The 23,852-nt window shown below is 48.6% G+C and overlaps 2 protein-coding genes across 4 annotated transcripts in view; one reads left to right on the top strand and one right to left on the bottom strand.

The window, feature by feature from the left end:
- Positions 1–1,975: 1,975 nt before the first annotated feature.
- On the bottom strand, positions 1,976–19,299 carry MRPL14 (mitochondrial ribosomal protein L14). 2 transcript variants are annotated; one of them, XM_049831007.1, is made up of 3 exons: positions 19,242–19,299; positions 5,152–5,245; positions 1,976–2,633 (listed from the first exon to the last, which is right to left on the bottom strand). In XM_049831007.1, exons 2-3 carry the CDS (start codon positions 5,223–5,225, stop codon positions 2,267–2,269), a joined length of 441 nt encoding a protein of 146 aa, XP_049686964.1. In that variant the 5' UTR covers positions 5,226–5,245; positions 19,242–19,299; the 3' UTR covers positions 1,976–2,266. The 2 variants fall into 2 exon arrangements, with proteins under 2 accessions (XP_049686964.1, XP_049686965.1); XM_049831008.1 differs by lacking the exons at positions 5,152–5,245; positions 19,242–19,299 and adding an exon at positions 3,922–5,129.
- Positions 19,300–19,356: 57 nt separating this feature from the next.
- Positions 19,357–23,852, top strand: part of TMEM63B (transmembrane protein 63B) — a 48,184-nt gene continuing 43,688 nt past the window's right edge. For both annotated transcript variants that reach the window (XM_049830905.1, XM_049830904.1), the window contains exon 1: positions 19,357–19,517. The gene's annotated coding sequence lies outside the window, so the exon portion shown is untranslated. The remainder of the gene's footprint in view (positions 19,518–23,852) is intronic.

Raw genomic sequence — 23,852 nt, 5'->3', positions numbered from 1 at the left:
TGTGAAGATTTATCCGCTCATGGCAGGGCACAGTGCTGACTTTCCCACCCCTTAGCCTAGCTCAGGTAAATTCAGCACCCTGCTGTAGGGCTCTACACAAGGCTTGCCCGGTGCCAGGACCTGTGCACCTAGCACTCACTAAAGCCCCTCGATCTTGACCAGAGCCTAGTTAGTCCCACACCCCCGGCCCGAATCTGCTCCTGAAGCCGTGGCAAGCCCTGCCTGGTGGCTGGGAGCCACTAGAGACCCTAGCCTGCTGGCAGGAGGATGCCAGGGCCAGGCAGGTCTGCTCCCCGCCACCTGGCTCCAGGCATCTGTTCGCCCACCCACTTGGCTCCCCATGCCCGCAGGGCAGGTACCAAGCATCAGCAAAGGGATGGGAAGCCACTCATAGAACAGTGCTCATCCCCGAAAAAGTGCCCAAGGAGCATCCCGTGCTGATCCAGGAACAAATTCAACCAGGGAAAAAAAGGCAGTGAGTCAGGCCATGCCATGGCCCTGTGACATGGAGGCAAACCCCGCCCAAGGCAGGGAGGCTAGTCACAGTGATGACTGTGACTGGCATGCACAGTTTGTTCACCCTCCTGCTTAGCAAAATGGCATAAACATCACCTCCGAACACGGAAAGTTCCTCCTGGAAGTCGCCTGCACCAGATAGACTGGAAAGACTGACATCAGCCAGGCAAGCATCTGCTTGGCTACTATGGCAGCAGGCAAACACCTATGAAGCAAGCAGGCTGAGGGCTTAAAGGCAGTGCCTGAGGGGTTCAGGACTCAGAGCAGCAGACTTAGTGCCCACCAGCCCATGGACAACAGCAAACAAGGAACGTGCTGCCAGCAACAGTCGATCCTGCTTTCCCACAGAACTGGGCAGCACATTGGCTTGGGCCCCTCCACCTCACAGGGAGGTTTTACTAAGCACGATAGTGCCGTTAAAGGTTGAGACTGAATTTAAACTCAAATTATCATCTTACCTGCGTTACCTTAAGTAATGGAGTACAAGGGAATCCAGGGCTCACGTTCTCCATGGGCAACATGGATTCCAGTGGAGAACATAGGGCAGATACATCTGCCAGGAGTAACTAGTGAAGCATGGAATAGCTCAGCACTGCAGTCTTCAGATCTTCACACTGGGGCAATGCAGGGCCAAGGTAAGGAGCTTTCCCAGCACAGCAGGGAGGGGAGGTGGAAGGACAAGGCACAGCCAGCTGCCGCTGCCACCAGACCTGTGAGGAGTCAGCTCAGGGGCCTGAAGCTGGCCAGACTCCTACTGGTTGCATCCCCTGCACCCTCTTCCCCTGCACTGCTATTTCTAGGAGTGCTCTGCCCCAATGCCCCTTTACCTGCCACAAGCACCAAGTTTCTCTGCTCAGCTCCATAGAAAGGCAGCTGTTTGGCTGCTGGATCACAGCTGGCCCTGAAAGCAATACAATAGCATTTGCCTTCTATTGTGCCTTAGCTTAGGAAGCTGGACAACAGGCAGCCTCACAAACCAACATCGCAATATCTGACATGGTCCCAAAAAGCAGTCCAAAAGGAAGCTTCTTTCTGTGGACTTTTCAGTCTGAACCCAGGCCTTGCATTACTTGGAGAACATGATTTCCTGAGGTTGGTCAGGTGGAGAGCATAGGCTGCATCTCAAACCTACCCCATTCACCTCCCCTTCCTACCTCTGCTTCCCCATCTCTGGCATACCCTGTTCAACCACACACCACTGAAGTTGTAGGCCACCATGCTCTCCCAATTCTGATTCCTTCTGAAGACTTTTCTTAGGCCAAGACATAGAAAGTAACCCTTTTAGTGAATGTGCCCAAGTCACCAGCAGTTCATTATATATCCCTCCTACTCTATTACATGTGAATACATTTTGTAGACCCCAGTGTCAATGGGTCAGGGACTGCACTTTGCGTCTTGCTCCTGGGGAACTGGGAAAGGCAGAAATAGGGAAAAGAGAGCATCAGTAGTACAAAACAAGAAGGATTTTCATGTTCTCATTTTAATGATTAGAGACCAAATTAACACCACTGGAGCAGTAAAGGTGAAGGACCATTTCCCAAACACACTGCAGTTGTTCTGTGAAATAAATCAAGCTTCTTTTGGACAAAACCAAAGTATTTCAACATTTAAACTAGCTGCTTGTAATCAGGAAGGGAGACTCTTGATGAACCTCAACTTTTTCACGTTTCACTATTTTATAAAAAAGGACCAAGGAACTGCTACTGTATGAAAGGACATAAACAGGATTGCCAGAGACCTTTCTTAGTTTTCATACAAAGTTGCGGGCAATGGCCAATACTTTGGAGAACTCTCCTTCTCTCTGTCGCAGGATATAGGGTATTGGTGTTTTTATTCTAGTCCCTATTGGATTTCCATTGTCTTCTATGAGTACCACATTGTTGGAATCAAATCTAGGAGTCATGGGGGGGCCAGGCATCTTATGCCCTACAATTAAAGCCTTCTTCTTTTCTCCTTTGATAGCCAGAAGGATCGTATCTCCTACTTTGCCAACTCCAGTCTTGTTATACACATGGATACATTTTGGTGGCCGGTGGTACGGTGTGTTCCCCAAGGCGCTGTTGTCCACCACTCGCACGCGGGTGAGTTTCTGTATTGCTCGGCATGCTCCAGTGATACTAGCAAAAGACAGGAAAGAATGAGAGACAGATCTCCTCAATCATCCTTGGGGAGCAAGGGCAAACCCAGCACAGGATCTTGTCATTACACAAAGCACTCAGAAGGTGCCAGCAACAAATACATACCATATGGGTGATGCATTGACTGCTTTCAATGCGGTCTTTGAAAGCCAGATGATACTTTGGGCTTTGCACACTCCTCACTAAATGTCAAACATAAAACAACTGTTCTACTCTGAAACACAACTAAAAGATGGCGTGAAGAGTGGCTTGCATTTACTGGGCTTTTTAGCAACTGCAAATGATTCCATTCAACTTCAATTTACAAGCAAAAAAAATGTGCCTGCTTCTGCTACAAACAGTCTACAGAAAGCTAAGACTCAAGTCAGGCTCTTTCAGTCTTGTACACAGTCCCCAGCAATACGGACTTTTCTGGCCCATCTTCTTTCCAGTGAAGCCTAGGAGGGTCCCCCATCTTATTCTGCTCTCAGTGAGACCTCTGAGGTCCTGCTGTGGCTGTGCTAAGATGCCACCAACTAGAATCTAACAGGTCATCACCTTCCCCATGTGGAAGGAACCCAGAGAGATGCAGTCTCTTCTGCATCTGCTCTGTGGGATTACCAGGAGTAAGAAACAACAGAAATAAACTGCACAATACTAAGTTGTTAGAGCTCACTCTGAATATGCTTGGGAACAGCAGGAATAAACAGAAATAATTCAACCCCCATTATAGTAACAGCTATTCTTTTATCCAGTAAGCTCAAATTCAAGTGACTTGTTGCTTCTCTTCAAAGGATGCCCAAACACAGACCATCGGAAAATCAGGAAGATCCTTTCTACTACTAAACAACCGCTTTGCAGTAAGGTACTAGAAACATGCTGGCCAGACAGCTGCAGATATGCCAAGCTGCTATCAGCTGAACCACTCAAATAGACAGCATATGGAATCAAGCTAACCGCTCACCTCATTTTGCAGAGCAGAAGCATATACAGTGAATAAAGACCAGTGGGGACCATCAGCCGTTCTTGAAGACAAAGGACCTGTATTTGTAACACTGCCTGGAAGAGGAGCAAGACATCCCCTGTGTATCAACCACAGTGTGGGTGGACTTCAGTTGAAGTAGACATTTTTACATGCAGTAAGGGAAGGCCAGCTGGGTCAGTCTGTGTTAGTCTAACTGTTCCAGAGGTCAAGCGCTGCCTTTCAAGATTTGTTTCCCACAGCAGAGGCCTACCCCAGCTTTCTCCTACAAAAGGGCACCTCCCTTCTCTCTCAGAAGTCACTCACCTTTGCAAGCAGCTACCCTCTCCCATCCCCTGGCAGGGACTGTGGTATACCATACTCTCTATCTTCTGCCTGTCAGCTGTGGCTGCACAGCAGGGAAAGCAGAAGGGAGGAGGCTGGAAAGGACAAGAGTGTTGTCACAGGAAGGAGAAGAGGAAACCTAGGTGGGACCAAGTCCACAACGAAGCAGTAGCAAACAACTATAAGTGTGATTGTCCTGATAACCCCTTGACAAGAGTAACTGCACAAGAAGGACTTTTTCTTTCCCCTCCTTTTTTCATTTCTGCCACAGTCTTGGAGCAAAACCCCATCACATCCAAAGCAGGCCCACAACAAAGAGTGAGTTTCCCCGTTAAGACTGCTGACATCCTGTAGTAGCACTGCTCACATCTGTGGACTTTGCCTCCCTCCCGCTGTCAGCATATATATATCCTCTAAATGTCTACTGGCCAATGCTCTCATGCAGCCCATTTACAGAGAAAGCCAGTAAGACTTACATACCTCCTCGAGATAGCTCCTGGGACTATCACAAAACCTAGCCCTGAGCATTGTCTTAATCCCCTCTCCAGACTACAGTCATGGGAATGACTATTCTCACCCTTTAAACTGAAGCCCTGACCCTTCAAAGAGTTATATGCTAGAGATTCCCCGTACCTGCACCGAATGTACTGTGGGATTAGGCTCTAAGCTTTGTGCCAGGCATTGTAAAATATAAGGTCCATAAATTTAAGAAGCTTTAAATGCCTTGAGCCTCAAACAAGGATGAAAGTTAACAAAATGCACGCTGTTAAGGTACAAGGAAATAATTTTTCAGGTTACTTTTGTTCTAAATAACTGAAATGATAAGCTCTGGAATAATTTTTAAAATGTAATTGGCTCTGCATCAGCAGGGGCTGGCTGTTGCTCTTTTGCACATGGCTGAGAAACACAGGTGCTTTTAACTTCTGCTTGCAGGCCCTTGCATCGCCCTCAAAGGTTTAAAAGCCTCCTTACACGCATATGAAAATGCAGAGTTCAGACCATGTTCAGACTGCTAGGAACCTGCATATGTTGTTGTGTTTGGGCTCACTTTACAACCTGTGAAGAAACAACTGTGAGATTTTTTTTTTTCTATTATATTATCCTTTTTGAATTACAAATACTATACCTTATGCTTGACCTACTTAACAGCATCTCTTTCAATGAGGAAACTCTCCCAAGAAAACAAAAGCAAAAGCAAGATTTGACTATTACCTTAAGTGTCGCTGGATCACCGTACTGCTTAGATGGGTTAAGGATAAACCCAATCGCCTGTTCAAGAGAGCCATTTGGATTCTGGTAATCCGACCTGCATAAGAAACAAGAGAATCATGAACTCTGGAAAATGGAGAAAATTTGTTTTGCTTCCCTTCCCTTATGTGAATCACACACTAGAACCTCAGCACCTCTTTAGATGCTGCAATCCACAGCACACAGAGTAGTAACAGCATTCATGGCACACTACAAAGCAGATCAACAATGCCTGCCTGAATTCAGGAGACAATATAATTCAGATGCGTATACTACAAAGCAAACCAAAACAGCGCCCCAACTGCAGCAGAGCCGGGTTATAAGAGTAACCTCTGACTGAATTTACGACACCCTCTTCCCTGACTACATCTATGGCTGTTCCCTGTTGGGAAGTGGCTTCCTGAAAAAGGACATGGGCCTGTGGAAAAGTGCGAGCAGAGTTCTGTGTGAAAGAATGTCAGTTTGAGCAACAAGACTAGGCCTTGGCTGAAAATAGCTGGCTTTACTGATATTGGGAGAAAAACAACAGCTGGTCTCGCTGTTATCAGGAGAAAGACAGGGACGGTGTGACCTTGGCATAACTTCACAAGTAACTTTTGAAGAAGTTCTCATGAGAAAGTTACTGAACACGCGTAGCTGCCAACCACAAGTGGGTGTGTTTTAGTAATGAATAAACATTAGCAATGTACCAATCATATTAGGACTAGTAGGCATAATTATCGCAAACTGTATAAATATGAGCTAGCTGCGCAAATAAAGTTGAATCACTTCTATCACTCATATTGGGTCGACTTATGTGCATTCCTCCGCCGCTCCAACAAATGGCGCCCGAACGGGGACCGAAGAAAGGGGAATTGGAGCGACGGACACTGAGAAGCACCGGTAGCAGCGACCGGGGGGCAAAAGATTAACCGAACGCTGATCGTCTTGGTTGGTGTGTTAACTCTCGTGCCTGGACCGTCCAAAAGGGGTTCACCGTCAGTGAGGGCTACTGGAAAAAGGCTGCAAAGACTTTTTAACCGAGGTGCCTTAATCAAGGTAGCACCCAGGAGTATCGAGAAGCCGGCCGGCAATGGATCAAGAGGTAGCCCTAAAATTATTACTGTGCTTTTTAGAAAAGCGGGGGGTAAATTGCGTTAAGCAAATTTCGGGGTTAGTCGCGCTGGGTCGCGTTAAGGGATGCTTTAAGAATCCGGATTTATTATTTGAGGAGAGTGAATGGCGTAGATTAGGAGACGTATTATGGGATATAGTAACTGATGGTGATAAATCAGCTAAAAAACTAATGAAGCAAGGACAGAAACCTTTCAATTAGTGTGGGTACAGCTTTTGAGCTTAGTACCTGGAATGCTATCGGAACCTCCCTATGGGATGAAATTAGTGACGGGTCTAAAGAAGTTAAAGATCTTGCAACTTTATGGAAATTGATTAAGACAACTCTGTAAAAAATGAAAGCAGATCGTAAAGCGTCTGCGTCTGCTTTTGCTGCTCGCTCTCTCCAACCGCAAGTGAAAGGGAAAAGCGGGGAGAAAAACATAATGCAGCGAGAGAGACTTTTTGGAGCTTGTTCGCCTACTCTCGTGCCCTTGACTTCTGCTCCACTCCCTGGGACTGCCGATATTAATCAGCCATCCAACAGTTCCCAAGCCTCCCTAACCGTACGATTAAAGGAAACCCTACAGAATCAGGGAGTGAGTAAAAATCTGCCTACGAAAAACCAGCCCTCAGATACCACCGTTCAACATGAACAAATTATACCTAGCATACACCCTGATTCAAATAATGCAAACAAGGACTTGGCTACTCTAATAATAGAACAAAAAGAGACGATGTTAGAATTGTTAAAGGAAATGGGGAAAAGAGACGGGGAAACCAACCGCACCCGTGATAGACGCGGAGCCGCCTGTAATAGCCGCTGCAGAAGAAAGGCAGAGACATTGGAGGGGTGTAATAACAGATGCCATTATAGAAGGGACTATGCTCTAAGCATTCCCAGTTATTGCATCAAATGGACAGAAAAAATGGGAGGTGTTTGACTGGAAGGTCATTGAGAAATTAAGGAATGCTGTGAGTCAGTACGGAATCAAATCTGCGTTAACTCACCAAATACTGCAATTCATTTTTTCTGCTGATACGCTGATACCTCAAGATATTAAACAGCTAGCACAGTTGATTTTGACACCCGCCCGAATGTTAGTGTTTTTCTGGCAGTGGGAGAAGCTCTGTGATAGGGAACAAGCAACATCACGACAACAAACAGATCCCCTATGGGGAGTAACCACGCAGATGCCGATGGGTACTGGACCCTTCGCATCAGGGAACGCTCAGTTACAATGTGTCACTGAGGTTCATCATCTATCACAGATCTTGGCGTATCAAGCTTTTCTTACCGTACCAGACAATATGTACAGCCATGCTTTTACCCAGGTGAAACAGGAGAATACAATTTATGACCACCCTGACATGAACGAGGGCATGAAAGAAAACATGTTCAAAATACTCGCTTTTGAAAATGCTACTGAAAAGACACGCAAAGCATTGTGTAATTTGCCGAAAAATGCAGACATCGTTGATATGATAGAATACACGGATCGATCAGTGGACTCACAGAAAGTAGCCTATGCTGCCACAGCTCTCCAAGGAGCTACAAAGAAACACAAGGCCAGTAAGACACCCTTGGTCAAGTGTTCTAACTGTGGCAAACGTGGACACATTAGGAGCAAATGTACAGGTACTGTTAACAGTAAGTGCTGCAACAAGTGTAAGAAAGATAACCATACCACCAAGAATACAGGAAGAAGGGAAACTTTACACCGACTGCGAAGGCCCCTCGCGCGACGACACGAATGCAAGGGGCTTGAGCTGCCAGCCCTCAGGCAGCCTCGCAACCACCAGATCCGCCACCGCAGGAAGCTCCGGAGTGGATGTGGAAACCGCAGTCAACATAAAGGGACCATTGGGGTTTGGACTTAGTGCATTTTTAGTGGGGCAATCTTCAACAGCTCTAGAAGGAATTCTGGTGCTCCCAGGGCTTATTGATGCAGATTATTGTGGGACTGTGAAAATTATGATTCATGTTGTAATCCCTCCTGTTTCTATTCCTAAAGGTACCAGAATAGCACAATTAGTTCCATTCAGGTCGTGTGTTCCGAACCCAGGTGAAGTACAACGTGGAGATGGTGGATTCGGCTCCACAGGGAAACCGCAGGTATACTTTGCCATGGACACAACAAGAGGTAAACCAGAAAAGGTAGTGCAATTGGAAGGGCCCAATGGAGTTGTCGTCAAGAAACCGATGACAATCAATACAGGTGCTGATGTTATGATTATTTCACAATGCATTTGGCCTCCATCATGGCCATTGATCAATCCAAACTTTGGTATTGCAGGGATAGGGGGCACACAAGCCACCTTAGTAAGTCAGCTACCGATTACATTTGTGTTCCCCGATGGTGAACACATTACGACGTGTCCGTATGTCATGACTACCCCAACTGAATTGTTTGGCCTCGTAGGCCATGATTTATTGAGCCAAATGAAGGCAATGTTAGTGACGCATCCTTTTTAGGAGCGGTCACTGAGGGGTAGCCGATTCTGAAAATTAACTGGAAAACAGATGAACCGGTTTGGATTGATCAGTAGCTGCTAAATTCTGAAAGGCTACTAAAAATACAAGGGTTAGTTGAGGACCAGTTGAGAGCGGGACAAGTTGTTCCTTCTACTAGTCCATGGAATACATCAATATTTACCATTCCCAAGAAAAGTGGGAAGCGGAGACTGTTACATGATCTCAGAGCTGTGAATGTGGTGATGCACAGTATGGGAGCCCTGCAGCCAGGTTTGCCATCTCCAGTTATGCTTCCAGAAGAATGGGATTTGTTAATTATAAATTTAAAAGATTGCACCCAGATGGCGCTGAACGGTTCGCCTTTTCGGTAACATCAATTAACAAGGCAGATCCCTATAAGAGATACCATTGGGTCATGTTACCGCAATGAATGCGCAATTCCCCCACGATGCGTCAGGTGTATGTGGCCTGGGCATCAGAGCCTGTAAGAAAGCAGTTACCTCAGTAACTTGCCACAGGATGAGATTTTAACTCAATTGCAGGACATCTTAAGCCATCGCGGAGTAATAATCACTCCTGAAAAGGTGCAAAAGGCAGCACCTTGGAAGTATTTGGGGTGGCACATAAATGCTAGCAATGTTAAACCTCAGAAGGTTCAAATAACATGAGGAATTTCAATGTTACATGATGTCCAGAAGCTTGTGGGAGATATCCAGTGGGTGCGGAATCTTTGCGGTATCACTAATTGCGATATGACCCCTCTGGTAGAACTCTTGGGTATGAGAACACTGTGCAGATGAGAAACGGGAAATGACAGAGCTGACCAATTGGTTGCAGCGCCACGGGAGCCTCCTCCAGGGAATCGTTTTCAACAAAGCACGGCAATCATATGCGTTCTTGCACCAACCCGCTAGGATGTTAACAAAGCAATTTGACTTACCACTTACTGATGCCCAAGGTATCGTTAAAGCATGCCCTGATTGTCAAAAGGAAGGGCTGGGCTTGGGCCGTGGGCTTAACCGATGAGGTCTTTTGCCATTGCAGTTGTGGCAAATGGATGTCACCCATGTCACGTGGTTTGGTGCAAAGCGTTCTGTGCACGTGTGTATTGATACCTATCCTGCTGCCATGTGGGCCATGGCACGAACTGGAGAAAAGGCCTTACATATTGAATGACATCTTCACGCTTCTTTTGCAGTACTGGGTGTGCCTAAAGAAATTAAGACGGACAACGGCCCAGCCTACGGTTCTACACGATTTGCTCGATTTTGTAATTTGTGGGGAATTCACCACGGTACCGGTATTCCACATCTTCCCACAGGACAGGCTATTGTCGAATGGGCCAACCAAACCCTAAAAGAACATGCTGCAAAAACAAAAAGGGGGAACCCAGGGCTTACTCCCAGAGGAACGATTGGCCAAAGACTTATTTGTGCTAAATTATCTTAGATTGACAGGTGATCACAAAGACCCACCAATGGTAGTGCATCATGTTCTTTTACAGGCAGAAAGGACGCAACAAAGTACAGGAATCATGGTAATGTATAAGGACCCAGAATCCGGGAAATGGTGCGGATCAGCAGAAGTAAAACTTACTGGGAGATCCCGGCTAAGTGGGTCAAGCCATGGCTTCGCACTGATGCTGGACCCAGAATTGTCCCAATGGCAACTGGCACGGCACCGGCGGGTGCTGAAGCCACTGATCCGACAGATTCTAACTAATAGAGTATTACTAGCGGACACTGAGTCCTTCAGACAGGTTTTTAGAACAGCGTGCCTTATTGTATATAGAACTTGCTTTAGGTAAAAAGTGTGTTAAGCATAATTTGATTAAACATAGCGTGATTACGGGAAGACAGTGTGGGGTAAATGTAAAAGTTAGTTAAAGCCAAAATTAGGGGTAAGGTCTATTTCCATTAATAACCTGGGAACGAGTTTGATTGTGTTTCCACAGATACAGGCCCACGACGGACTCCTGTTCGATTTGCATGACCATCATCATCTGGAGCATCATAGATGATGTGGCAATATGAATACCACCTCAGCCAAAAACTAATGTATAGGTCACCTTGGCTAACATAACAGGTCAAGATTCTCTGCGCATCGCAACTGTATCGTAAAGCCCACGAACCAATAGACAAGATGGCTATGACTCGTGCAGCGCGCCTGGCCAGCGAGCGCATGCGTCATAGATTGCAACCGAGGCGGACTTTTGGCACCCGCTGGCCACGTGTGCTAAAACCCGTTCCTCTGCAAATGTATAAATACCGGGATTTTCCGAAGAGCATCGGGCTGGTGTACGGTGAGGCCGTCGTTGCCTCTGTGGGGACGCCCACGGAAAGCTGGCACCTACCGATTGCTGGCCTGAGTTCGTGGAGCAAGATGGCACAAGAATGTATGGATGGTTCATTTTCCTCATAGTCCTCATGGTCTGGGTCATTAGGGGTAACAGGTTGGGTCAAAGAATTATGGGCATTATTGTAGTTACTGTGATTGTAGCTATTGTAATAGTTTTACCTTGTTCAGCTTATTAAGAAAAATGGCATCCCAAGTTATTAAGTAAGCCTGGATTGCTCAAAAACAAAAAGAGGGAGAAAGATTTAAACAGAGACCTACAGTGGATTCGACCTTGTTGTGGTATTACAAATACAGACTTACAGCCGCTGCTGGATTTATTGAGGGGCAGCGATAGCTTAACTTCTACAAGACAACTAAGTGCACCGGGACGGCAAGCCTTGACAGCAATTGGACAAAAAATCACATCCTCCATGTCTGGCAGATACGTTCCTGATTTACCCATAAATTTGAAACCTTATGCTGAGATTGATATGGAGCACACTGACTGTAGTAAGCAGCATGACAGTGACACCGGTGATTGATCCACATCGGTTAACGCCATGGGACAGTAAGAATGTTTGGGTGTCACTAGCTAAAGCTATTAATCAAACCTCTTTTTGTGTGCTTATGTATTTTATTAGGTATAATGTTGTTTTTACTGTGTTTAATTAATTGTGTTCACAGATCTTTGCAAAGGGCAATACAGCAGGTGTTAAAATTTTACCTCAATCTATTCACAAACAGATAAATTGGCTGAAGAAACATACACAAAGATCCAGCAAGAAACTAGTTGGTTTGATGGGGTGTTAGAGTCAATATTTGGTGGGATAACACCACGGCTAATGTCATTGATTAAGGAAGCCTTACGATGGTTGGGTATATTGATATTAATCTGTGTAATAGTTAAAATTGCTTATGGGTGCATGATAAAAGGAGTCTCAAAGCTGACACACCAAGCTCTACTCGCACAAAAAGAAAAAGGGGGAATTGTTGGGAAGTGGCTTGCTGAAAAAGGACATGGGCCTGTGGAAAAGTTGTGCGAGCAGAGTTCTGTGTGAAAGAATGTCAGTTTGAGCAACAAGACTAGGCCTTGGCTGAAAATAGCTGGCTTTACTGATATTGGGAGAAAAACAACAGCTGGTCTCGCTGTTATCAGGAGAAAGACAGGGACGGTGTGACCTTGGCATAACTTCATAAGTAACTTTTGAAGAAGTTCCCATGAGAAAGTTACGGAACACGCATAGCTGCAAATCACAAGTGGGTGTGTTTTAGCAATGAATAAACATTAGCAATGTACCAATCATATTAGGACTAGTAGGCATAATTATCGCAAACTGTATAAATATGAGCTATCCGTGCAAATAAAGTTGAATCACTTCTATCACTCATATTGGGTCGACTTATGTGCATTCCTCCGCCGCTCCAACAGTTCCCTAACCTCATTCGGTCAGACTGATGGGGACCAGCTTGCACATGCAATCGCGCAGGCATATCTGAACCCAGATCACTTGACCAAACATTGGTTAGGGAGCGACAACCCAGGCAGCTACACTGGCAGATCCAAGTGAAGGGAGAAAACAACAAGGACCTAGAGCCAGTCCTCTTTCAGGCCAGCTCAGGTAGAGCTAAGACTTTCCATCTGACTGTAACTACTGCTGTGTGACACTGCTTCCTTAGACCTTGGCAGTGTAACCAACACATGCTCTGCTTCTCTCCTTTCTGAAGTAAACATTAAAAATACATTGACCTCCTATCTCCCTTTGCTAGTTCTGATGAGCTTAGGCCCAAACTGTAGCAGTACATTGTAAAGCCATTTTCTTAACTTTTATTTTAAAAACAAAGCTGACCTAACTTCTCTAGGGAGAAAAAAAAACTACCCACAGAGCCTTCCGACAGGTGATGACACAGCTGTTCTTATTACAACCAAGTAAAGCCCAGGCTAAATCTTTACTTTCTCTTTATTGTTTTTATTTTTCCCCAGTGTGTTTGCTTACTTGGGGATACAAGCGATTTTTTGGATTTGTGGCTCCTACAGAGCAAGCGTTACCCGACAGCAAGATGAGAAGCACTGGAGATGTGCACCACAGCAATTTTATATCAGTGCTCCCTGAGCAAAGTACAAGATACAGGGCAAACCATCTCACCTGTCAAACAGGCAGGTTTGGAAGAGAACAGCAACAGTCAAAGCTTACATTTATTTGCTAAACAAAGCCACTTTTCAGTGGGGTAGAAGATCTCCAAACGAATTCAGAGCTTCCCTGCACTGTCCCCTGTCTGAAATGAGACTCCAAGAAGGCTGTGTATTTGCCACAGCTCCTGACCTAGCTGTGTGATCCTAACGAAAACAAGGCCCTGCAGTATCTACGGTGCTGCTGGCAATCAAGGTCCAGGCCTTGCTGCTGCTAGGATTTCTAAGCAAGTTCAACTGCATTGCCTTGCTGTAAGCCCACACTCTGCGTTGGCAGGGAGGACAGCCTGTATCCCGTTCTACATTTGGGTGTACTGTTTCCCCAGGTGAAACTCAAACCCAGGGGGTAACACTGCTCCTACTTCCTCCAGAATTACACCAAGGCTTTGGTTTGGATCCCTCTAGAAAACCCAAACAAGCAGCATCAAGTTGGCCTCCCTGTTGTCTTTGATGGACACTTCTTGGGGAGTCCAGCTGCCGCTGTCACCCCCATCTCTATTCCCCTAGCAGGCACGGTGGCCAGAGAGGGTGGGCCTGCTCATCCTTACCACTAAGTAAAATGGATAGGAGAGGTCTGCTGGTTCATGGCAGGGCAGGCACAGGTGCACATTCTGCCTGCTGCCAGAGGGACAGCAACGTCAGGACCAGCATAGCTAGATGTGCTCAAGGCCACATGTCAGAGTCCTAAAGTGCTGCCTAAACTCTGAACCCACTCCTGGGAGGAGTCACCATTTGTTTCTACCCTGTGGCAGCAGTGAAGGTTTGAAGTTACAAAACTACCAGCAGAAGCATCAACACCATTAAGTGTCCAAGGACTGTTTATTTTTCCAGATGACTCAGTACCTCCTTCTTTGCTAAGAATTATTCCTTGGCACATTAAGATGTGTCACAAACTAAGAAACTTTGTATGATTGATTATTTGGTATGAAGCACCCTGTTAGGAACTGAGTAAACAGGGGGGATGCTTCCAATTAGCAGGAAAGTCCAGGGTGGAAGGAAGAGAAGAATGCATCTGTGGCGTGGAGTACAGCATTCAAGGGTGCAAGCGGGTTCACGAAGAGTGAATCACATCTTCAGCTATCATAACATGCCAGCCTCCCTTCTAGAAATGAACAGCCAGCCAATAGTTTGGGTCTGTCTCCAGGTGCTCCTCAACCAGACCCAGTCCCAACTTGCTCCCTCTGCGGCTGCGAACTTGACCTACTCGGCCTTCAGTTTTCCTCTCTGTGGAGTGGCTAATTACTAAACTAGACTCCAAAGGGCACAGAAGCCACTCACTCTGTCACACTGGGTGCTGCCACACGAACACTCTGAGGTGGTGCCAGTTGAAGAGCCGCTATAAAGCAATGACAGCCATCAGCCCCAGTGCACCCGGCACCTCTGTCCTTCCCAGCACTGAGGCTGCCTTACCCCAGCAGGCCTTAAAAAGGCTCAGAGGAGGCTGCACTTAGCACAGGCATGGGGAATGCACATGACCAGAGTTTGCTTCTGAAGGTGGCTCTCCCCAGGTTTCAGTGCTTGGAGGTATATGGGAAGAGTACTCACATAACTCTCAAGCACAGGAAAATTTGCAGGAATTCTGAGAAGTCTGCTGTTGGTATTGCCCATCTGATACAGGAGTGCACCCTACAATACCCTGGATGGGCAAAACACCACTGCTGCTTAGTACTTAGTCACTAATACACTCCTGACCAAGGAATTATCTTCAAAAGGACTTTCAGAGGTCATATAGTCCAATCTCCTGCTCAAGCAGGATTAATTTCCAAGTTGTTCATGCTAGGCAAGAGCAGTATTTAAACGGACACTATCCTAAAATGAAAGGTCCAACACAAAGACAACTATTGCTATAACATCAGCCACACGTAGCTGCACCAAAGCAGTGATAAAGAACTGTGCAGAGAAAATTCTCTCCCCATTCCTACCCCACTGCCCCTAAATTCTAGCAGTGGCTCTATCTCATGGTTAGAGAGACTAATTTCTTAAAATGAGAATCACAGAGATGCTTTGCTTCACAACCTGTTAAAAGTTAGCACAGACCTCAGACAGGGTTCAGAGTAAGATTCAAAAAGGGGGGAGGAGTTTGTTAATCAAATATTCACTAAAATGACCCAATTTCTACTTACTGAATAAGTCTAAGCATGCAAGAACCTGCTGCAGCAAACACTCCCTTCTCAAGGGCCCTTCAGCCTTACCCCATTCAACGCAACAGATCGCCATCAAATTCCAACACTGCACAACAAAGAAACTCTTCACCAGTTATAAACCTCCGGAAGTTATTTACCCACTGCACCATTTTCAAGTGCCATACTAAAGCTACCGCCTTCACCATTTTTACCTGAGATTAAAGAACTAACATATTTACTGCAGTCTTGAGTGATTTTTGAATGGAGGATTTCTGGAAAATTTCATCCCAGCTAATAGAAGCAGGCCACATACAGTATTTTCATCAAACGCATGGAAACACACAAGTAGACCACTTCAGGGAGCTGATACAAAGCAAGGACATCTTCCAGATAAGGATGACAGGATTACATACTCAGTTTGAACCAACGTCAGGGCACACAGTAGCAGGAAAGGAAGCCCTGTGTGTCCCCAACACACATTTCCATCACCTCCCTTACGCTTGCTCTAGCATTCACGTAAATCAGTCACAGTTTTCAACTACATCAGTTCCCTGATCCAACTCATCCTGCAGCTGCATGAATGCTGGTGCAAGAGAATGTGGCAAAACACAAGACTGGGACTTCTTTCAATGCCAACCCAGACTAACATTGTGACAGTATCTTCAGAGAAACACCTGGAGATTTGCACAAGAAAAGGATCTGTTTCATTTCAGCAAAAATACTGATGTGCTTCACAAGAATGGTCTGTATGAATCTGCACTATTAACACAGCTGTGGGAGCACTAAAAAGGTCTGCATCTGAACACTCAAGAGGCCAGGGCAACGGCTCTGACCAAGTTTTTATCAGTGTATACCCTAAAAACCAGTCAAGGTGCCGTTCTTACCCTGCCTGCATCCTAGAGTAAATGTACTCTTAAACAGTGCTGTTACCTAGCAATCCAGCATTACTTTCCTTTTTAATCAAGTTTTGGAAATGTCACCTGCTCCCTATATTCCCAAGATCTGTAGTTCAACAACTACTCAGCTATTTCTTTTCCTTCTTTCTGCTAGTAATTCATCCACACAAACAGGCCCCAGGGAAAACAAATGGATGTCACACAGCAAATACCGAGGCCTACTACCCAAAGCCTGCTGTCAAACATACAAAATAAAACAGGGAAAAATATTCTTCCCTTTAATAGCAGTAACCTGATCTGCACAGTCAGACAGTGGGGGCCAACATCCCCTTTATTCTTCCAAGAGACCACAAATAGACATGCTGTGGGCACCAGAAAGATTTGAACTGCATCTGTCATCCATCATTAAAATGCAGGAAATAAATCCAAGACAATATGCACCATGCAAATACCTAAACCCCTACTCTGCCACTGCAGGTTTATTTATAGACTGTCTGCCAGGGCGAGCTACAAGAGCCAACTGTGAACCACAGGACTCAATCCATTCACAGCTCTCCTCATAAAGGAAACGATGTGATTAAGGGCTTGTGTGTGTTAAAAATACACAAGATATTAATTACCAAGACATAATTGGTTTTATGTTAATGACAGCCAGAAAGGCCAGGATTCACAAAGAGGAATTAAGCCTTTTTGAATTCCATTTATGAATAGGATTAGCTATTAAACAGGATACTTATTGATCAAAGTTACCAGTAGAAACTCATTACAGGTACATCTGTTAACAACTTTGAAGCAAAACACACTAACTTCATTTTCCAGATCACAGTCAGGAAAGGCAGATAAAAAAAAAGAACTAAATACCTTTAATGGAAAACTTATGTCCCAATGCTAAGGTACTTATGGCTCTTATCGTTCTAGTATCCAAGCACCTTAAACCATTCTATATATTCATATTCACAGCACTGTACTAAAATAGAGAGGGATTATTCCCAGTGCACCAGCAGGAAATTAAGCTACAGAGAGGACAACTTCCTGTGTGAGGTCAAAGGAAAGGTGCAGTAGAGCAGGCACCTAACCCCAGCAGCTCTGCTCTGGTATGGTCTGTGGGGCCAGAGATGAAGACCAGTGAGGTCCCTCCTTGTCTCTGCCTTCTGGAATTACATGTGAAATCAGAGAACTACCCACATTCCCATAACTTAATGCCGCTATCACCTCTCAAATGTATCTTTACTACTTCTGAAAGTATTGAGGTCTCAGGAACAGGACAATAGGTGGCAAGCCAGAAGACCAGATTCTGTTTCCAGCCCTGACCTCAGTAACCAAGTCCCAACCAGCAAGGTGCGATCACAAACCAGATAGCAGTAACTGTGCTGGGGGTAGCTGTGGCCAGGACAAGGACACAAACAAGAATGAAGAGAAGGTGGGCAGCTGTAGCTCAACCATAAAAAAAAGAGTCAGGAACCAATGACCTAGGCTAGTTGTTCACAGAACAAAGAACAATAGTGGCTCCATGCCTTCTTGATAAATCTACACCAGAAAACAATGCCTAATACAGACAGAATTCAGGCTTAAGAGAAACCTGCCCTGAAGACAAAGGCACAGTCATGCCACAAGGCAGCAGAGAGCAACCTGCAGCTTTGCTGGAATAAGCCTCACTTCTCACTCAAAAACTTCCCTTAACTCAGCTTCTCTCCTTCCAAACAAGACCCTCCCAGTTAAGCTTGGAGAACTCTCAAACCAGACAAGTGAACACAGCTCAGATAAGCATCTATGTCCTGCTTTTAAAACAGCTGCCCACCTGTCTTTTACTACAAGAAGTCCTTCATGCTTATAAGAAACCTGTCATGCTGTCTTCTTCCCCAGATTGCCTCCCCTGACTCACTGGACCTCCAAAGGAGTTTTTTGGAGAATAACCAGCAAAGCACAGACTAGCACCCACACTTCCTGAGTCCCCATGACACACACGAGTAAATGTGGCGCTTGTCAGGACACAGGAATTTTGGTCCAACTTTGCTGCATGACTACTCATACCCACACAAGCCTAATCCCAGCAGCACAGCCCTGCATTAATTCTAAAGCAAATTAACACTCTGAAGGACACACGTGCAAGAGTATCAGAATAGACTCTGTGTTCTCCTCCTCCCCAAGGCCAGACAGCTAGGGCACCGCCTGGAGCCCAGCGGGGGCAGAGGGCGCTGTCTGTCGGAGAGGCAAGATGCTGCCGGTCACCCTATCTGCAGTGCCGTGTATGCAGGCAACACAAAAGCTCCAGGCTCCGCACAGCCCAGCCTGTGTCTCCCGGCAGCTTTTGCAAGGTGTCACAACTATCTGCCCCGCTGCATGCCACTCCAACTCGGCCGCCGTGCCGTCTTCGAGGCCGGCGCTTCTCAGCCTTTTTAAGGCAGCAACCCATGCTCAGGGTTTAGACGTTTCAGGCTCTGAGCACAGCTTATCAGCGACGCCTGCAAACGGCTCCCTATGAGGGACGGGCAAGTACCCGGGGGAAGGGACGACCCAGACGGCCCAGGCGCCGCAGGGCGCACACGCGAGCGCGGCCCCGCACCCGCACAGCGGCCCGCTCTCGCCCAGCCCCGGCGCCCGGGGGCCGAGAGGAGCCACCCGCGCCCCGAGCGGTTCGGCCGCGAGGCCGAGTGAGAGTCCGGCACCGGCTCCGGGGGAAAGCCAGCACCCCGGGAGCAGCCTGGCCCGGCGGCGGGGTAAGGCCGCCCGCAGGCCGCCGGGTCCGTAGGCCGCGGCCGACGCCGCCCGGGAGGCCTACGGCCCCGCGACGGCGGCGCCACGGCTCAGGGGCGGGGCGCCCACTGCCGCACGGCTGCCCCCCACCCCAGCGCCCGCTCCGCTCCGGTGACCCACCACCCCGGCCCGCCGCCGCTGTCGGGGCTCCCCGCGCAGAGCGCTGACCCCGACGCTCCGCCGCACACCTCCGAGGAGAACGCGAGCCCTCCGCCCTGCAGGCCCCCGCGCACGCGCAGGGCCACCGCCCACGGGTCCCGCCCACCGCTGTGCAGGGCCGGTGCGTCTGCGTCCCGCCCACCCGGGGGCCCGCCCCGCGCCGAGCCCAACCGAACCGAGCTGAGTCCAGCGGGGCGGTCATCCCTTGCTCTCGTGCGCGGCACAGCGCGGTACCGCAGTGCCCGGCCCGGCGGGGTGAAGCGGAGCGGCAACCCGGGGGGCAGCCAGTCCGCGCCTGACACAGGGTAAGCAGAGCTGCCGGCGAGGCGGGGCGCGGCGGCTGCGGTGGCTCCTCTAGGCCAGGCGGGCCGCAGCTCGCCACCTCGGTGCTTGTCGGGGGGGGCGCAACGGCCGCGCCTCAGGCTCTCCTGAGGGCGGAGCGGGCCTGGGGCCGGGCGGTGCGGCCGCTGCGCGGAGCCCCGCAGTGGGGGCGGCCTGGGGCGGGGGGCGCTGACTGCCATCTTGGGGCGGCGCGGAGCGGGGCTGGGGGCGCACCCGGGTAGCGCCCGCGGAGCGGCCTGTGCCGCCGCCGGGGCCGCGTGGGAGCGGGGTGGCTCGGGGCTCCTCGCCCGCCTCCCGGGCGCCCCTTCTCTGCTGTCTCCCGGCGCGCCGTCCCTCGGCTCGGCCGCTGCTGGGTAGCGGGGTTTCTGTGCTCCGGGGGTCGCCAGACCCGTTTCTCCGGGGTGGCACCGGCTCCCATCTCACCTGCGAGCGCCGTCGGAGTTATTGAGGCTGCTTTTGTGCGTGCTCGGTCTTGGAGAGCTGCCTGTCCGCCTCCTCCTCCTCTTTGCCTCTCCTCCAGGCACCGCTGTGATGGAGAGTAGCAGGGTGGCAGGAGGGATGTTTCAAGGGTGGGAACAGCAAGCAAATTTCTGATGCCGCCCTGCCTTTCGTACCCTGGAAAACTCGGCAAAGAGCTATTAGATAGGGCTTGTGTCTGTGGCCAGGTAGCCAAGCAGTCCCTTTCTACGCTTGTCTTGATCACCAGCCCCTCCAAATCAGCAAACTGTGTTTTTTCCTCCTGTCCTAGAGTGTGGCCTGTGTGTATGTAGCTACTTGCTGGAGGCATCACACCAAAAAGCTATGATGTGGCTGCAGTCAGCCCAGTGCCTGTAGCACTGGTAGTTCTAGGTGGTAGTTCTCACCTGGATGGAGACCAGGTGTTTGGGGAATTTGGGATTCTGGACACCTCCCTCCCTTGCTTTACCCTCCATAGTAGGAGTTGGAAGCAAAAGGCTGATCAGTGCTCAGGGTGGCTAATTTAGTTGTGCATAGTCTATGAGGACACACTCCCCCCTGCTCCCGCCCCGTATTTGTCTGTTACTGTGGAAGTGTCCTGCTCCATCGTGTCATCCTCTGGAGTAAGCACACGTGGAAAGCCATAGGCTGCAGGGCAACGACATCCCGTTAGCAGTGGTCACAAAGCCACTGAAGGGTTGCACGGCACAGGTGCCTCTTGGATGATCCTACAGATGCCCCACCTGGGCATGGGACAAAGCCTTTGCAAGTGCATTGAGGGGATCTGTACCCTTCCCCTCCAAACACCCAAGCTGTACGGTCTCTAATAGCCTTTTATTCTCTTAATGCTTCTGAGAGAGCGGAAAGCCATCCACTCAACTTGTAACCAACTCCAAGAGGACTCCATTCAAACCAGAAATAGCAAAGCATTATGCTGTTTGCCTAATGATTGCAATTAGCTGGTATCTACCTAGGAAAGGGTTTTTTCATCTTGAGCCTTTTAGTGGTAGGAATACACTGTCTTTACAGAGAGAGAAGTCCTTTCTGCAGTCTTCACCTGGATACCATAGGAGCAAGATAAACATGAAAGAAGATGCCTTTGAGGGGGTGGGAAGAGACTCTGGTTTGGCTCGCAAGTATGTTTTGTTGCACTAAGTTTGCTCTATTTTTGTCTGTTCCTGTCTTCAGTAACCTTGGAAGGAACTGAAGCTACTGTATTTTCTGAGGGTGTTGGTTTTCTTGTCAAGAAGGCATTGCTGTGAGGCTTTGCAGTGCTCCATTTTCTTCCCCTTTGACCAGAGCGCAGTGCAACTGTCCTGAAACGATGAACTGAGGCAAAAAAAAGAAAAATACTGAGCGCTTTGCTTCTTGTTTGGTTTTGTGGTTGGTTTGGGGTGGTTTTTTTCCTTCTGGGCTTTTAAAATATCCTTGGTCACGTTTTTTAGCCTTCTTCAGTAATAAAATGGGCTGGGAACTTGCTTGGGGGTTTTTTGATAAATTTTTATATAAAAAAAAAAAAATCCTCATGAAATCACTTTGTTCTGGGAACTAGGACTTTAAGAAAATCCCAGGTAGCATGAGATTTGAGGTAAAAGCCTGAGAGCTGGCAGTGCCAAGGGCCTGGTTTTTGTTCGTTGCCAATTATGCTTTCCTTGAGCCCAGGGTAGCTGGAGTGCCTCAGGTCACGGGGAGCCCCACAGCATCCTGCCCGCGGCTCCTCTGCCGCCTTACCCATCCATGCCAAGGTGCAGCCACAGCCTGCATCCTCTCTGTAAGCACCCTGTCTCCATCCCGGTGGCCAGGGTGAGGCTACATGCTGGGGACCAGAGGGCTCCGCAGGCAGCACCTCCCGGTCCCAGGAAAGACAGCCAGGACCTGGGCCATCTGACATGAAGCCTGCACAGCCATGGGGTGATTGCTTCCTGCCAGAGGACGCCCTGGGCATAGGATACTCAGCACTGTTAATTGCAGACGGTGCTGGTTATGGATCCTGTAGCTGATTTGCAGATCAAAGCATCTGAGAGCTCCGTGGTGGGTAATGGTGGCAAGGATGATAGGGCTTGCTGGAGGCTGGGGCTGGACCTTCCCCGGGGCTTTTTGTGGTGCATAGATGAGACAAGATGATGGGGGTGTTTGGAAAATGGAGATTGTCTCTGTGTCCTTGAATGACAGCATTGTTAAGGCTTTTTTAATCTAGCAGCTGCTTTCCAGGTGCTGGGAACCAAGGAGGAGGGGAAGCAATCGTTGGTGGCAGTCCCTCAGGCTGCTTCTGCCCTACCTCCTCCCTGCAACCGAGAGCTTGCATGGCAGCCCCGTGCTGTCCTCCCTGACCGGCATGCCAGCCTGTTCTCCATGCCACCTCTGGCACAAGGAGGTGGAGGCCCTGCTTGGAGCCTGAAGCAAAGGGGCAGGTTTGCTACTGCCTGAACTGGCTCTGCAGGGTCCCAGGTCTTGCCTGATGGCTCAGGAGGCATTGGAGGGGGGAGCGGCAGAGCCTTGAATGGGCCACGGCCTCTGGGATGCTGTGTGAGTCAGAGGAAGGTTCACCTGTGTCTGGTCTCAGCACAGCTGTCTGCTGTTCCTCCTGGCTCTGGAAATGAGCCTGGGGAGCTTGGAGCTTGCTTGCAGGCCGAGCTGGAAACCAAAATGCAGGTGTCCAGGTGGGGAGAGAGGGAGGGAGTCCCTGTGTCCCTCTGCCACTTTGATCTTTGCAAATGTGTTGCTGGTCTGATGCTATAGCTTTGAAGGACCATGGCGTGGGGCAGCTGGCCCCTCTGCAGGTAGCTCTGCATTCATCATGGGAGTGCCTGCTGCCTGGCCCTGCAGCCCTCGGCCTCTCTTCCATGCCCTGTGCAACTTAGCCTCTTGCTGGGGAGGACTCTTTGTCTTGCTAGCCATATGGGGAGTTGCTGTGTGCAGGAACTGCCTTGAGCATGGCCTTCTCGGGAAGCACCTCTCTGCTTTCAGCCCTCATCCTGTCAGCAGCTCTCTGGCTTGTTCAGGGGAGTGAGCTGGGGAGCAGGCCTGATGCATTGGCTAGAAAGTTGGTTAAAAGGAGAAAAACAAAAATCAAGGCATGAAGAAATGCGCATGTGTGTATGCACTCTGCAACAGAGAGAGGGCGAGATTCATGAAGCTGGTGCCAAGCTTGTAGAGCAAAGGCTTGCAGTATGAAATGGCTTTTCTCTGAGCCTGCAGGCCTGCGGTTGGCACTGCCTTCTCACTTCATGTCCTTCCAGCATGGAGCTGGGTGTCTGCCCTCTGCTTCAAATACAGATTAGCTGCAGGAGGCCCAAGGCTCTTGCTAAGTGTGAGATGCAGAACGTTTTCCTCAGTGTTTCTCTGTGCAGTGCTCACTGCCCTTCGCATGGTTATGTTTGCATGTTTGTTAGGCGTTCCCGGCACATGATTGCTAAGCAGTGCTGGAAATACTTCCATTCTCCCCCATGGCCCTTGCATTTTCCTATTGCTTGCCTGCTGTTCTCCCTCTTCTGTTTTCAAGTCCCTTCTTCCCCATCCCTCATAAAGCCAGGTGGGGGAGTGGGAATGCTTTCCCAGTATCCCAGTGCTCTCCTTAGGCCAAGCTCTTGCAGTGGCTACACAGCTTATATGGGCAAGATAGGGATCCTGCTGGCATAGCCCGCTGCATCTTTTGAGCAAGGTCTCCTGTTCTTGATGTGCTTTGGTCTAATTGTCAATGCCAGTGGCTTCTGCCCATGTGGTTATTGTGCTGGGAAGAGAGAGAGGTCTTGTTTTATGTGTGCTGTTTTTCCCCAGAGAAATTGGCAGTTGGTAGTACAGGTCTGGCTTAAAACAAGGTTTTGAAGATTCCTGTTTGTGTC

The sequence above is a fragment of the Accipiter gentilis genome, chromosome 28, assembly GCF_929443795.1.
Source record: "Accipiter gentilis chromosome 28, bAccGen1.1, whole genome shotgun sequence".
In the NCBI taxonomy this organism is placed as follows: domain Eukaryota; kingdom Metazoa; phylum Chordata; class Aves; order Accipitriformes; family Accipitridae; genus Astur; species Astur gentilis.
The sequence above is the reverse complement of the archived record's forward strand: the minus strand, read 5'-3'. Positions and strand labels throughout refer to the sequence as shown.